The sequence below is a fragment of the Prinia subflava genome, chromosome 2 (genome assembly GCF_021018805.1).
Source record: "Prinia subflava isolate CZ2003 ecotype Zambia chromosome 2, Cam_Psub_1.2, whole genome shotgun sequence".
In the NCBI taxonomy this organism is placed as follows: domain Eukaryota; kingdom Metazoa; phylum Chordata; class Aves; order Passeriformes; family Cisticolidae; genus Prinia; species Prinia subflava.
The window spans coordinates 54,499,213-54,515,491 of NC_086248.1; the positions used below are offsets into that span (position 1 = coordinate 54,499,213).

Here is a 16,279-nt window from a genome sequence, read left to right on the forward strand (position 1 = left end):
AGGGGCTACACCCACACTCGAGAGCAGCTGTGAGCAAGCTCTCCCCTGACTTGCCTTTGCCTGGCCGAGTTTCAGGCAGGTCCATCAGGCAGCCCAAGTGCTCAGGAGTACTCCTGTCCAGGAGAGGTGCTGCACATTAGGCAAGGTGTGGGGCACAGCAACTCATGCTCAAGCTGATAACTCAACTGGGCTGACTCACTCGGGCTTCACGCCAGAGTCAGCTGCAGTAACCAGGGGGAGGAAGGCTGCATACAAACCCAACAGAAATGGTGGGGCTGGGGGTGCAGAGCCTACAGGCACAGACACATCAGTGAGCTGATGTAAGAGAAGAGCTGCATGTACTACAGAATGATGAGGTTTGCTGCTCTGGACAAAGCCCCACAGCTCCTCAGTCACAAGGGTTGGGAGCCTTGCTGCTTACTCCAGGGATCACATTGTTATGCTCTTCAGAGCAGTGACTTTTCAAAGTGCTTAGGAAGGCACAAGTGCAAATCCCTTTGAAAGCTCACGGAGCACATTCTTCTTACTTATGTGGAGGCCATACCAAAATGCAAAATTCACCATTTTCACGTACTGAGACTGTGGGTCTCATAAAAACTGGGAGTGAGGCAGCTGCTGCATTGTTAAAAATATTTTGTAAGAGAAAACTGGAATTAAGGACATCACTCCTCTTATCTGAGAAAACCTAAAAAAAACCCCAAACAAACAAACAAAAAAAAAAACAACAAAACAAAACAAAACAAAACAAAACAAAAAAAAGAAAAAAAAACAAAAAACAAACAAAAAAAACACAACAACAACAAATTGCCCAGCCTCTAAGACCATGCCTCAAGGAGTGGCCCACAATTTATGCTTCTGAGAAACAAAAACAGTACAACTGAACAATCACAATAGTTACAAGCGTAGAAAGTTACTCACTAAACTTAAACCGGTTAATCATTGGCTTGTCTTCTAAAGCGTGAGGTCTCTATCCACAATAGCTACAATAACGAACAACATACACAAAGAGTGAAAGGGTAAGTTAGTTCAACAGTAAACTGCAAATAGTTCAGCTGTGATTTGCAAGTACAGGCACCTTTCTGATATTCTGCAAACACCATTCAAAGGAAAACCAGCCTTTTCCTTGTCTCTGATAAAACTCTCTTTTAGGGCACTGCCTGTTTCTGGTGATATGCATCAGTGGAAACTGAATTTTCAAAGCAGATGTTCAGGAAAGTGACCTCCTTTTTTGATCTGTATTAGGTGGGTGCCATCTCTTGAAATAAGTCTTGAAGAAAAATCCCTACATCACCAAACTGATGAACATGGATAGAACGGATTTCATTACCATCTGGCTCTTTCACTACAAGTGCTACTCGTTCCTCGTGATTATTTCCTCTGGTTTCGTGGATGTTTTCAAGTTCTTTCCAGTAGTCATCCATGGACAGTTCATCCAAGGAGTCCTGGGATCCTGAGCGGTCAAACGATGCTCCATCTGGGATCTTCTTGGAATGGTCATGGTTCATTGTATACTGCCCCGACCGACGGCTACAAGCGTAAATCAAAAAGAGATTTTTGGTTAACATCTTAAGGTACTGGATGTATTAATATGCGTGAAGGCAGCACAAATTGTATCAAAGTACAAAAAGTATCAAAGCAAACCACTTTCACCAAACAAACCAAAAATTAATTTTAGTCTCTGGAATATATTTTCAGTTTAATATTTCTGTTCTATGTATCTCCCAATCTGCAACAGCACAGGAGTCAGTCTTAAAAAGGAAAAAATTAATCCAAGCTCTAGTAATCCTCATCACACATACCTTTAATTCAACTCTCAACAGTCAGGTCCACAAAACTCATGGCACATGTCTTCTTAGAATCACCACTTAAAGAATTTTTCAAAAGTGCCTTTCTGCCTGAGTAAAATCTTACAGCTTGACAGTATAATTACTGTTTCCCTTTGCTATTCCACTTTTATTTTTTAATTGATATTTCCTCTGGTATCTATAACCTTAATTACAGCTGGGAAAGGACAATGTAGAATTACAGCAGTTACAGTTCGCAAAGTAAACTGGCAAGTCCAAATCTTTAATAAAGACCATAGAAACTATTTGTTTCTATCTTGCCACCTCTTTGACTGAAGGCTTACCATTTTTATAGTTTGACGTAATTGGTTTTTGGTTCACCCTGCCAAATGTATATTGACACAGCTTCCAAAAGAATCTTTCATCCTAAATACAGCTGCAGCTATAAAAAAAGAGACCAACTAGCTGAAACCTCTAGGTATCATTTTGACCTCATTAAGTCACTGGCAAAAATGACCACTGACCTAGTAAAGAATTCAGCTTAAAAAGGACACAGGTTGCAATGATGTCAGTGAAGTTACAGTCACCCTTACAGTTAAATATACCAAAATCAAAGGCCACAAACTGATTCAGATTATCAGTTGATTACATGCGTAGTATCTAATTCAACTTCAGAGTTATCCCTACTTTTTGCAGAGGTAAGACTGGACATGATGATTTTCAGTAATCTTTTTCTAAACTACTGCTGTAACAGTGTATCAAAATTCTTCTTTGTATTAAAAAAATAGCAACTTCTTTGTATTTCAGGAAGAGCTTCAGAGTTCTCTATATCTGAATTTTTCTCCATATTCTAAAAAATGTTTGGGGTTAAGTAAAAAATACTCATTCATAGAGAAAAAAGCCTATCAAATACCAAGGACTGTGGATTTATCACAATGTAAACACAGTAAATTAAATCCTACCTTCCTATCTAGCTGACTTGGCAAGTTTATATATGGTATTAAAACGAAAATCTCTTGTCCTTACATTTTATCTCAGGACAACTGATGCTTGTTAGCTGCGCCTAGGTAAAAACGCCATGCCTTTTTCTTTGAAGATAAGTTCCTTGTATGCCCAAGTCACAAATCCTTTCACTCCAGACATGCTTGATTCTCTGGTAAGAAATACTAACCATATGGACTTTGCCTTTAAAAATAAAGAACCTTATGGAACGTTTCTGAGTTTCTACTCACCCTGTCTCTCTGCTCCAAGTGCAAGTTAATAAATGACAATTAATCACCAAGCTAATGTGCACCTCAACACCATTGCTTAACCTGCCCTTACTTGAAAGTTCAGGGGACAAAAACCTCCAAAATATTAAGGACTGTTCAGCTTTTGCATCAATGGCAATAACACCATCATGCCCATAGTGCATGTTACCAAGTAAATACAACTTCTCTGCATAGCTACCTCATGCTGACAGGCATGTCCCACGTGTGACCAGTGCTGCTTGTGAATTCAACACTTATCATTGCAGAAAGATGTTCATGGAGCCACAGAAGTGTCCCCAGCAGGCAGCTGGGGTGCTGAGTGTTGTCAAAGCAGGCCAGACTTCCCAGCCCTTGACCAGCCTTCCCTCCTCCTTCAGCTGAAGGTGCTCAGAGCAGACTGGGTCTCTCTCACAAATACACTCTGGACACTTGAACTGCTGCCTGAGAGAGGTCAAACTTCAGCTCATTGTCCCTCAGTTTAACCCTGTGGAGCTGCTCAGCAGCTCTTGGGTGGCCTTTTACCTTTGGAACAACCTGCTCTCACTGATCCACCTCAGCTGAAATTTAACTACCTCCACACATCATGAAAAACATAAAACTAACAGACAGAATACATTACAGTATGCACTTCGAGGACCTCTGGCAGACTGAGGTGGGATATGCTCCAACATGCTGTGGCTCTGTGCCACACTGACAGGGCAGAGCTACTCCAATCCTTCTATAAAAGCCAGGCTTGTCACCTTCTCCAGACTGTTTTGTCTCTGAGAAGAGAAGCCTGTGTCCTGAAATGCAGAGCTGACACTCAGCACAGAGCACTGAAAGCCATTTTCAGGGTCCTAAGAACATTTTGTGTACACCACAAACACTCCATTAACTCTCAGAGACAGCGCCCTGCCCTTCAGTCTCTGGGCACAGGGCTGCTCTGCTCCACCAAATGTAAGGGCTTTTCTTGCAAGGCTCCTCCTGGCCTGACCTTCCACCCCTCATTAACAAACCAATATAGCAACTCCTAATTCTGAGCAGGCAGTGCTCTATGCCTTGTGAAAGCCCTTTGAAACAGTTTGACATCAGTGACTGAGGGATCCTGATGAGAAATATTCATACAAAAACCTCACCACTCTGCTGTGAATCTTTGAATCTCTCCCTCAATATCTGTGTTGCTTTAGGCCCATCCTCAGCTGCCAGCCTCAACCCCAGCCCCAGCAATGCTTGAGCTCCTCACGAGCCAAGTGTCACACCACTCCCCCTCCACTCACTGATTCCTTGTCTTCCCTCATCAGACTCAATCAGCTCCCTACCCCCAGTTTCTGTTCAGACTGCAAACCCTTTCAAAGCCATCTGCATTTGTTCACAGCCGCAATTCACATTTCTGTGGGCTAGGACAGAGAGACGCTCAGGCTCGCAGAGAACAACTGCTAAAGCTCCGGCTGACAGAGCAGATCAGATCTTTTTTTCACTTCACTTGGTTCAAGGTTTCTTGCCTTGCACAGTCCACCAGAAAAAAGTATTGATGAAGCAGTATTTGGTGCATAATCTGCAAAGCAAAGGCTCCAGGCATCTTCCTTTCTGTCTCTCCTATGAACCTTCCCCTGGGTACAAAAAGGCACAAACAGGACCTTTTGAAGATAACGAGGACAGTCTTCATACCACAGGTTTGGTGTAGGTGAGAAGAGAAAAATGATTTTAAAATTTCCTAGCATATGAAAAAATAGGTTGCCAGTTATGATTTTTATTTTTATATATCTGTTCACAAGAGCAAGAACATGTGTTTTCTGCTGTGACCTTCCACAAAATTCAATCCTTCTCCAAACTTATCCTTAGTAAGCACTTGTATATTGCACAATAGAAATGCAGAGGTGGAAACATTAAGGCCAGGAACAACAGAGAGAAAGGGAAAGGTAATCAGTCTTAGTAATAATATTATAAGGGATCCCAGAGATCTTTTTAAATATAATCAATGCCACATTTATTGACTCATTAAAAATTATTTTAGAAGTATTTCAAATGCCCCATGTTACAAACTTTGAAATTCTGTAGAAGACTGCTTTCCAAAAAACTATCAGTAGGAAATAAATGTCTCATTTAAAAAAGGAACAAAAAACCTCCAACAAACAAACAAATAAATATATTACTGCTGTTGCAGAAAATAGGTTACTTCTCCAGTACATTGGTGTTTCAGGTGTCCAGTTTATGTATTTAAAATTTGAAGAATGCAGCTGTTTTTCACAAGGAACTTAAAGGAGATCTCTTTTTTCCTAGAAAATGTAAGGTACTGCTAACACGCAGAGTCATTTGAAGCAATTTTCAAGCATTTCCGATTACTAAATAGCAAGCTTACTCACCAGCAGTTTCTTCACCCCCAGAAAACTCATATTTTCATTAAGGTCTTCACTAACAATGCACTCAAACTCCATTAAAATCTTATTAACACCTATTTCCACTTACTTGTAAATAGTTTACTCTTCAAATAGCTTTACAGGGAGCAGTGCAATACTCTCATTTCCAGATGGTACAGTCAGTTCTGACCTCGGATACTCAGCCACTGACCTTTGCAGCCGATGAGATTTTTGGCTGTTTATCTCAGTACAAAACAGAGTCCCCCAGGTATAAAACTCATTCTTCAATACAGTTATTGCCACATTTAATCTTCTTGTCCCTCCCACCAGAGATACTTCTTTTTATTGGAAACATCAAGGATGCAAGATGAAGCACTCCAGGTCTTCCAGAAGAGAGCCATTAAAAACCATTCTTGTAATGAACACCATTCATTACATTTACAAGAGAAAAAAACCCCAGATTTGGGTTACTTTGCTAAGTAATGATGTGCTTTATGTTGTGGTAAGTACTTAAAGGAGAAGAACTGTGCAAATTGATGCCTCCATAACTTAGATCAAATTTAAAAGGTGCTTATATAGCTTGAGTTATAGATATCAATATGACCTAATATATACATATAACCTGATATCAATATAACCTAAATCATGACTTTTTATGTCTCTATATAACCTGATACCCATATAACCTGAATCATAGCTTTTATACCTATATAACCTGATAGAAATAACTTTTTATACAATGTAATGGCTACTACATGGTTAACTAGTTGCTTAACGCTGAATAGACAAAAAAAGAAGTAAAAACCCACCAGGTGGATAGCTTTAGAGATAGATAGGCACAGGACTAATGAAAAATTCGCAAGTGCAAAGCCAATCAGCCATAAAACAAAGAATTTAGGCCAGTTAAGACCAGACAGATCAAGGAAGACCTTAACTGTGTGTGCTCTGAAGACAAAGTTGAAAAGTTCTGCTGCAAAGAAGACCTTGGAAGCCTTCATCAAAGACCCCTGATGATCGCTGAATTGGGGAGGCACAAGCACAGTGCAGAAGAACTCTCTAATAACCATGAGATCATACCATGTAAATTAGTTCTGGTGCATATCTGGTGATGTTGTAGTGACATAGTGATATTGAGTAATACTTACTGTATAAATATACCACAGCACTTGACAAGGGTGGGTGAGTTAGGAGAAATCCCCCTCACCACCAGCACTGCAAGAAACAAATACCTGCTCTGTAGACATTGGTCTATGGGGATTTATTTCCAGCCTGTCTTTTGAGTATCAAAATATTTTCTTCACAGCCTTTCCTTTCACGACAACTGTGTCCTTTCTCAGCCTTTAAGAAAATATGACTCTTTTCCTTAATCATTGATTTATGGTATAATAAAATGTGCGCTTTTTTCCAGTTCTGTCATCTTGATTTTGATTTCATCAAGAGTCATAACAGTGCAGCTGTTTTTATTCCTTATCTTGTTCCCTGTGAAAACTAAATCTCCTGTCTGTTCCTCTGCCTTTTTAGCAGTTCATAACTGATGTTTGTCATGTGTAAACTACAACACCCAGAGATGAATCGGCTCTTAAGGTGCTCTTTCACTGGCATTTCAGATACATTCACTTTGCAGAAAGCTAATTTTGCCCTTAATCCCATTCTTCTCACTTGAGAATGAAGGACTATGTTGTGTTCTAAAACAGCAAATGATGAGAAAAAATATAATCTTTGTCATTTTTGTAGTGCTAACCACTAAATTTGGATCTGAATATAACCTTTCAATGTCACAAAAACATAACTGTACAGGCACCAAAACTGTATGAATTATATTCTTATATGCTGTACATACGTGTATGCATATATTAGATGTGTAGATATACTGAAGGGCAGAAATACTAAATGCAAGGATACCCATGGTCATAAAAACTAGGGAATACAAATGTACTGTTGAACCAAACATAAAAGATTAACACTGCTAAAAGATACGTGCAGTTCCTCTAAAAAGATTATTGCAGGAATGCTCACTGATTCTAGGAAAGGACAAAGTCCAGCTACTAAATACTGTACAAGTATGAGGCAAAAAGACACCAGTTTCTAGAATCTGTTATTGTCATCTTGGAAAGAACAATGGATGAAAAACAAGTGAAAGGGGGGAGAGGGAAACACCTTTTCAGCCTACACTTTAGGAACTTCTCTCCAGGGTCCTTTTTTCTACCTGCCTTAGCCAAATTTTGAAATTCAAAATTCAGGCCTGGAACTTTCCTGCACAAAAATTTTCATACCTATAAAAAGTGTCATGAGGGCAACAAGGGAAAAGGCCATCAACTTAATTACTGGGTCTAATCTTAATTTGGATTCAACTCTTCGGGTTAAACAAATATGGTCCTTTACCACAGCTACCAAACAATACTTATGAGAGTTTTAAATACTGTTTTTAATTCAATGTTCTACAAGACTAAGAGTTTCTTAAACATTTGTTTTTATCAGCCAATTTCCAATATTGGTAAAAATAAAGAAAATTGCATTATTAAGTATGCTGGGTTTGAGGTAGTTAATTTTCTTCATGATGGTTAGGATAGGGTTGTGTTTTGAATTTGTGCTGAACACAGAGTTGATAATATAGAGGGAGGGGTGTGTCATTGCTGTTTTGTTATTGGTTTTGTGTTATGGCCTTTTCTGCTTTTCATACTGCCCTGCTAGCAGGGATGTCAGGAAGAGAGACAGCCAGGACAGCTGACCCAGACTAACCAAAGGGATATTGCAGATCATATCACATCATGCTCAGTATACAAAGTGGGGGGGAAAAGGAAGAAGGAGGGGATATTTGAAGTGATGGAGTTTGTCTTCCCAAGTAACCATTGCATGTGATGAGGCCCTGCTCTTCTGGAGATGGCTGGACACCTGCCTGCCCATGGGAAGCAGGGAATTAATGCCGTGTTTTGCTTTGCTTGTGTGCAAATGGGGAGCTTTTGCTTTCCCCATTAAAGTGTCTCTATCTCAAATCCATGAGTTTTCTAGCTTCTACTCTTCTGATTCTCTCCCCAGCCCTGGTGATGAGAGAGTGACTGAGTGGTGACTGATTGCTGGCTGGGCTTAAACCACAACACCGAGTGATGTAATTATTTGTCAAACTGAACCATTACATATCCTTAAGCTGTACACTGAAAATACAATGTTTGGCCTTAAAAGTGTCTTTAAATCCTAGCCATTAACCATTGCTGTTGGAATTCTTGTACAGGCAATGTCTGGAGCACTGCTGCCCTTCAGACACATTTTCTGGCACTGCAATAAACTAGCACTTTACTTACACAAAACAACAAAAACATACCTGACTACAGCTACATTACAGCAGCAACTTCTGAAATGTCCCTGCAAAGAGAGCCATAAAAGCTATTTGGCAGTATTATTGCAGCCATACACTGAGCTGGTAATGAGGCTCACTGATTCTGGACATCACACCAACACATGCTTAGATGTTTTAAGCTGATAAACAAGACACACAAAGAGAGAGGGAGAAAAAAGGGGTGGGTACTTGGCTCAGAAAGGTGAACCCTGCTGTTCAAACTCATGCTGTAAGTCAGTGACAGAAACAAGAATAATTCTCAGATCCCTGGAGTCTTTCACCACTGGACCACTAAGTGTTAAAGATTGAGATCTGACCCCATGGCATACTGCAAGACAGATAAAAGGAAGCTTTGCTGTTGTGGGTTTGTGATCAACTCCAGTACTGTGGCTATAAATAAAACAGCACTCTCAAAGAACAATTATCTGGCTGACATAGGAGTTACAAAGTACAGTAATATGTGTAAGTAATATTAAGTTTTGTTAGTACAAAGGCTAGCTAGATTGAAACAACCAAAAAAAAGTCTGTAAGTACTAGTACTGGTTCATTATGAAAACTATTTACTGAGCAATCACATGCATGAGACACTGTGCCCTGAAACACAAATACAAGAGTTCTTAAACCCTGTCTAATCTAAACAACTAAGTAGACAAGGAGAGGGAAGCAGTGTGATCTCCTGTCCCACTTGTCATCCTGAATGCTTAACTACAAGAAGTGTGGGAATAAGTCAAGCTCGTAAACCCAAAGCTCTTCCCAAACCCAAGCAGCACCACAAGAAGCAAAAACTTCTGAACTGAATTAATCAAGAAAGCTTTAATCCAATGGCTACAGCAGTCACATGGCTTCATCTCCCCATTTTTGGCTGGATCACTGGCCTGGGAAGTGACTGCCAGACTTTTCTACAGCCATGGTACCTACTAGAAGGGCATCCTGATTTTTCAAGATTTCTAGGAAAAGCTGCAGATTTTTTTTGATTACCAAATCACTTATTCTAATGGTTTCAACTCTATATATTTGACACACTTTTGACACACCATCCCTTCACACAGTATCCAGCATTTTGCAGTGGGGTTTTGAGCATTTTTCAAAGCCTTATTCTGTTAAAAAAAAAAAATTGGAATTGATGTGACCATCAAAGCAGGTTGTCCTAAAATAACTGAATTTCACATAAAGCCGTAATGACAAATGAAGATAAATCATTTTTTGAAAATGAAAACGTCATCTTTTTACAAGACTTAACATATTAAAAATTGAGGGTTTTTATTTAATTGACAGTTAAAACCTCCCATCAAACAAAAGCCAGTATCACAACCTTTCATAAGTAACAGGTAACTCTTGAGCAAGAACAATTCTGGACATTTGGAATCCAGAACAATGCAAAAATATTTCTAACCACCCTTAAAGTGTTTCATAGCTTTTAAAAGGCATTAGAGAAACTTCAGTCTGGGTTTGTATGGCTTCTTTTCATTCTATCGCCTAAGTCTTATCATCTGCTGTAACAGCTGCATCCTTTCTTTTCTACCTTTTGTGACATTTGCTCTTGACGTGACTGACTGCAAACTCTTCTGCAATTCAGTCTTTTCAAGAGAATCATATGGAACATGGAAAAACAGCAGTAAGGAAGCAACATAATTTACAGTATTTTTCATGAAATGACACTTAACGTTCCTTCTCTCTCACATTAAATAGTTTCATCTTGGCTACTCTGTAAACTTATGGAACATTTTGAATGTCAAATGCAATCAAAATTCCCAAAATCCCCCTTAAGCTCCAAAGAAAAAACAGTGAAGTAGGAACTGAGGCAAAGCTCTGTTTTCTTTCCAAAGAGTACAAAGTGATTGCGGAGAAGGTAAAAAACAGCGCTCACTTTCTAAATGAGCATAAAAAAGGCTGAGCAAAGAGAATCAGGTCTCTCAGGATTTTTTGTAATACCATCAGCTGCTGTTAATACCTGCTCAAAACTGCTCTGGAGATTAACAACAACAAAAAACAACAGCAAAGAAAACCGAAACCCAACAAAACCAAAAATCCAGAAAACCCCACTAACTGGCATTTTAAACCCCTCTGTGAATAATAAATATAAACCAGGTCAAAGTTAAGGTTGCCAGACTCTAAGTTTAAAAAGCTATATATGCATTGTATAGCTTCCAGCCACATCCTCATTATTACTATGTAGTTTGGTTTTTTTTTTACCTTCATGCACATAATCTTACTACTTCCCCAACCCCAGCCTGTCGCTAAAGAAAACAGGAAAGAAATTGTGGCAAAGGCACAGGCTTTTACATTTAACATTCTAATCCACTGCACCAGAAATGGCAGATTCCAGTTACGATGCCAAAACTTAATCTGCCTGAACTATATGCAGCACTTCTAATAAGATTAAAATATTTCATAACATTTCATTTGACAGGACTTCAAGTTTCTACACAGCCATTTGGACTCTGTTTTCCACTTCTGATACCATAAATTATAATTACGGTAAATTAATAAATTTAATAAATAAATAAATTTTCTCTATATAAATTATATACTCTATAATAAACTCACCTTGAATATTACGTGCAGTTTTGGTCACAGCAATGTAAGAATGATATTAAACTATTAGAGACCATCCAAAGGAAGGCAACAAAGATGGTGAAGGGGTTTTAGGGGAAGCTGTATGAGGAGCAGCTGAGGTCACTTGGTCTGTTCAGCCTGGAGGAGACTGAGGGGAGACCACAGTGCAATTTACAGCTTCCTCATGAGGGGAAGAGGAAGAGCAGACCCTGTTCTCTTCTCTGTGGTGACCAGTGACAAGACCCAAGGGAACGGCCTGAAGTTGTGTCTGTGTTTTTCATCCAGATGGGGACTGGGCACTGGAACAGGCTCCCCATGGGAAGCGGTCACAGCACCAAGGCTGACAGAGTTCAAGAAGGGTTTGGACAACACTCTCAGGCACAGGGTGTGACTCTCAGGAGTGTCCTGTGCAGGGCCAGGAGTTGGACTTGATGATTCTTGTGGGACCCTTCCAATTCAGCATATTCTGTGATTCTGTGGTTCTGATACAGATCACTGGCACCCCATGTATGATGTATGATGTGAAATGATTTATTAACAAAAGAGGTGCTAGAACTATAACATATACACTTTTGAACAGCTGCCAAAGGAGTTATTTGCTATGCCATCTCAGTTTGTTTCAGGAAAAAATGACCTTGTTCCACTCCACACAACATGAGAAAGAATTCAGGACTGACAAGTACAGCCATAAAGCCTCTCCCCATAAAATGACTGCACCAGCTCTGTTTCCTTGGTTTGGGGGGTACTACTGCGTTCCAGCATCCAAGTTGTTCAACTCAGCGCATGCTTTTATCTTTATTCTACAACCATAATACGCAGAAGACTGCTTGTTTCTTTTAGAAAAAGGTGATTCTCAAGGATTCAGATTTGGAGATTATTTAAAACCCCAAAACACCACAATATATCAGACTTGCAATGAAATTATCACAACCTAGATAAACTAGGAGAAGTAGGAGAAGAAATTTGTTTTGGTTTTACTCCTGTACTGACAAAATGACATTGACTGCATTGTCTCAGATCCTGACATTCTGACCCTTTCCATTCTCATTTGAATGAAGACCCTTAGAGGTTTAGGATTCACATTCCTATTTTTTTGCACATACATATCAATTTCTGTTCCAAATCACACATTTCAGAAAATCAGCTATTCCTGGGAGTGCAAAATCCACTGGAAGGGAAAACAAGGGGACAATGGAATGTGGGTGACCCGCATAGCTAAAATCACAAAAGTGGCACCACATTAGGAGCTGGTTTGCAAGTCAAGCACACCTTTGGAAAAGCTGGGCAGCTCACCCTGTCCCAAATTTTACTGAATGAAAACAGAAGTCAATTTCCATACTCAACAAACACTCAGTTTATTTCCCTTATATTCAACCCTAATTGTGTTTAAAGCTATAGTCTAAAAAGACAAATTGTCTACAGCTAGGAAAATAGGAAAAGAAAGGGCCTCACTTGAATCTCTTTCGTCACATTTTTGACTCTGTCCCATGGTCAACTGACCTACCTTTCTCATTCCTTCCAAATGCCTTCTATATCACCTGGTTTCATATGGGCACAGATGTTTTCCTTTGCAATTTTGATTATTTTCATTCTCCACAGTTCATATAAATGACAAAAATGTACACAAAATATGACCCCTGTAACCACCCTCATGATGCTTATTGGGAAAATACTCAAGCATATAAGACACATTTTAAAAGTATACTTTTTTCTGTAATCTTCCACGAGAACCACTGGAACTAATCTTATTCCAAAGAAGAGAATAAAGTCTGTGTGAGATCACTTCAGGCTCCACAAATATCAAAGAGAATAAACCAGGAAGTGAAACAGATACAGTATTTGTAATTCCATTATTGAGAGACAGAGAGGAAAGATTTAAATAATTTATTTTTCTTTTCACACTGGAAAAAAATAAGCATGGCAACAAAGTCCGATTTAAGATATCCTGGCAAATACGAAGACCATTTAGTGGAAGTACAGTCATAGCCATGAAATAATAATGCAGTTACTTTTGTGCCTTTAAAAGCAATTAGTTCTCTAAAATCATTTAGCTCTTACCATTTTAAAGGACCTCTTAGTTTGGCCTATAACCCTGTTACTTGCAAATATAAGGCTTACAGTACAATTCAGTAATTTTGTTTATGCTTGAAGGGAATTGGCATGCATTCATAGGCAATTTATTACAATATAATCCTTACATTCAGAATAAATTGTAAATGAATTTTTATGAGCATTCCCAAACAAGGAAATTCATGCAGGAATCTAAAGGTGCTTTGTACTGAAACCCCTTTCATTGTCCAAACAAACCACCACCAAAGACCCAGTAAGACAAAGCAAATAAAACATGTCTCAGAGAAGCTGGACAAGAGAAGGAAAGGAGGAAGCAGGAAGGGCTGAGGACAGCAGCATGTGCAAGATGGACCAGCTCTAAAGGATTAAGAGGGACACAGGTCTGTTTAAAAACATCAGGGAGATGCTTAATGGCAAAAGGATAGGAGAGAGGGAGGTCTCAAGGATGCTGCAAGGAATGAACCATCTGGGTTTAGTTCAGGCTCAGCAGAGGGAAAGTGGCATTTGCAACCAGCTTCAAAAGTGGTGGCTGGGATTTCACCTAATGCCAGAGGAGCTAACACACAATGCTGTACATGCCTCTGCACATGAGGCAAACCTGCTCTGAGAAATTCCTTTAATAGGAGGCAGGCAGGGCGTGCCACAGCGGGAGCAAAGGGCAATGCAGATGTGCCCTGATCCAGCTCTTTCCTCCACAGCCCTCCCCACAGACCCACTGCACAAAGAGGGCAGCAGAGAAGCCCATTCCCATCTCAGCACAAGAAAAGAGGCTAAAAGGTGCACCCAGCTGCAATCCTAACTTCTTATCTTTGAGGGCAGCCGCTAAAGCTCTGAGTCTTTGCAATGTCTCCTTCCCTATCAATTCCTTCTTCTAAGCAAATATTCCTGGGAAATAGGTATTCCTGGGGTGCAACTGCTGAACTGTCTGCAGTAAGGGTACTGCAGACCCATGCCAACGTGTGCTCTGTTACCTGTGCTAACCAGCACTTCCAAAGGCTTCTCATCCTATGACCAAGCAAGGAACTCACTGAAAAAAACCAAAATTACATTAATATACTCCTTCCCTCCTCATTTTTCTTAGGTGGTTCTTAAATGTCAGTAGGAAACCAAGCAAGCAGGAAGTAGCTCAGGATTACAAATTTTCTTTTTCCCTCTCACCCTTTGTTGCCACATCTGTTTTCTGAACATCAGCAGAAAAGGCATAAAAACGTGTATATTTTTCAACCAATACCCCTGCAAAGCTTTGCTGGTACTTGTATGCATTGGTATATGTCCCTTCACCTACAAATTAAAAATACAGATGTAGAGCTACCAGTCTGAATATACAGATGTGTTCATGTGCAAGTTTAGAAAGTTGCCTACCACAGGGTTCACTGCTGTGCTACCTGTCCACAAGCTATGAGCACCAGGGCTTGAATACAAAACAAGAACTTCAACAGAAGGAACTGAAAGAGCTTTTGTTGTGTTCCAGGAGAGGGAGGGGAAAAAAGATAACATTATACAAACCAAACAACAGAGGGAAAACAGACATTACATGAACACTGGAAATTAAGAAAAAAATAAAAGATGCCAATTAAATATTGATCATTTAACAGAAACAACCATTCAAAATTAAAAACAAACCCTAAAGATAATCTCATATGTATTTTCTGTATTTTGATCACAGTTTCACACGTGTAGTCCTTGTTTCCCATTTCTACAACCAGCATTCCATTTTTTTGTTCTTTACTCCTAAACGCATTATTTTTATGTGTAAGTAGTCTCCGTTCCAGGTGGGTACCTAGGTAGTGCATGAAAACTTAATATGGTCAGGGGAGACTGCTGTCATATTTTAAGGCAGAAAGAGGGATTGTACAAGTCTGGTCAGAAAGAGAAATATGACAGTCACTACTTGCTCTGCAGCTGAAAAGAAAAAGTGCTACTACTAAAATGAGAAAAAAAGAAAGAAAAAAACCAAAAGAGCTTTACCAACTTTAATTTAAATTACATTCATCAAAGAGGATGCAGATGGGGTCTACAAGAATTCTAGTATTTCTATATTAAATACAGGTAGTTAAAAAGAAGTCTGCTTTTAGACATGCAAATTATCTAGTTGATGTCTCTCAATACAAATTATTTAGGAAAATCCTTTGTTTTCCTCCCTAATGAACACCTCTTTATTTACCAACATCTTAAAAACATGAAAGATATTGGTTTCTAAGTTAACATGCAGTGTTCTATGTAGGTTTTCAGTTGATAACATTCTCCATAATTGTTCTAAAAAGATAACGGTCTATTTTGAAAGATATTGATCAGTTATATGAAACAACATGAATCTGGCTTTTCAACATCATTGCATCTCTAATATTAGCTGTAACTCTTACTCTGCATTTCCAAATAAAATACTTCAGTGAAGGGTTAACTGCCAGCAAAAAATGCAAGTAGAAATGACATTGTAATCTTAACTTTCCCCATGAATCTAGAGGTTCTATCCCCACCTTTAGCTTCAGATGTACTCCTTTGCATAAACAGGGCAAAAATAGTACCTATTTGTAATACTAAGTAGCTACAATTACAGATCCCAGTAATAATCAAGGAAAATGAAATACAATTCTTCACATGCAACACATTAAACCTGAAGTAAGGCACAATCCAGATGCAGATGCTTCTATAAATACAAATTCATATTTTCTTCTGCCATGTGTACACATACTGTGTACAGAAAAACAAGAGCAAGGTTAAAGCACTCATGAGTATTGCTATCCATGATTTTTAGTTACAGGACCAAGCTCCTCGTGCTAGACAGCTGTACTTCCCATTATGAGACACATCTACAAATGAATACCATATGTTCTTGTACAGTATAATACATACACAGGGAAATAAAAAACATTTGCTGCATGCAATATCAAGTCATATATGAAAACTCCAATTAAATTGAAAACATCCTATTATGACAGTGAGCTAAGC

The 16,279-nt window shown here is 39.1% G+C and overlaps 1 protein-coding gene across 7 annotated transcripts in view; it reads right to left on the reverse strand.

Moving 5' to 3' along the window:
• ARHGAP18 (Rho GTPase activating protein 18) overlaps positions 1-16,279 on the reverse strand; it is a 97,098-nt gene that overhangs the window by 37,218 nt on the left and 43,601 nt on the right. For 5 of the 7 annotated variants that reach the window (XM_063389983.1, XM_063389986.1, XM_063389981.1 and 2 more), the window contains exon 2: positions 1,328-1,527. In XM_063389983.1, the coding sequence (XP_063246053.1) occupies positions 1,328-1,527 (200 nt within the window). Of the gene's footprint in view, positions 1-918; positions 981-1,327; positions 1,528-3,233; positions 3,605-16,279 lie in introns of those variants that run through there. The other 2 variants (XM_063389987.1, XM_063389982.1) reach the window with 2 other exon arrangements.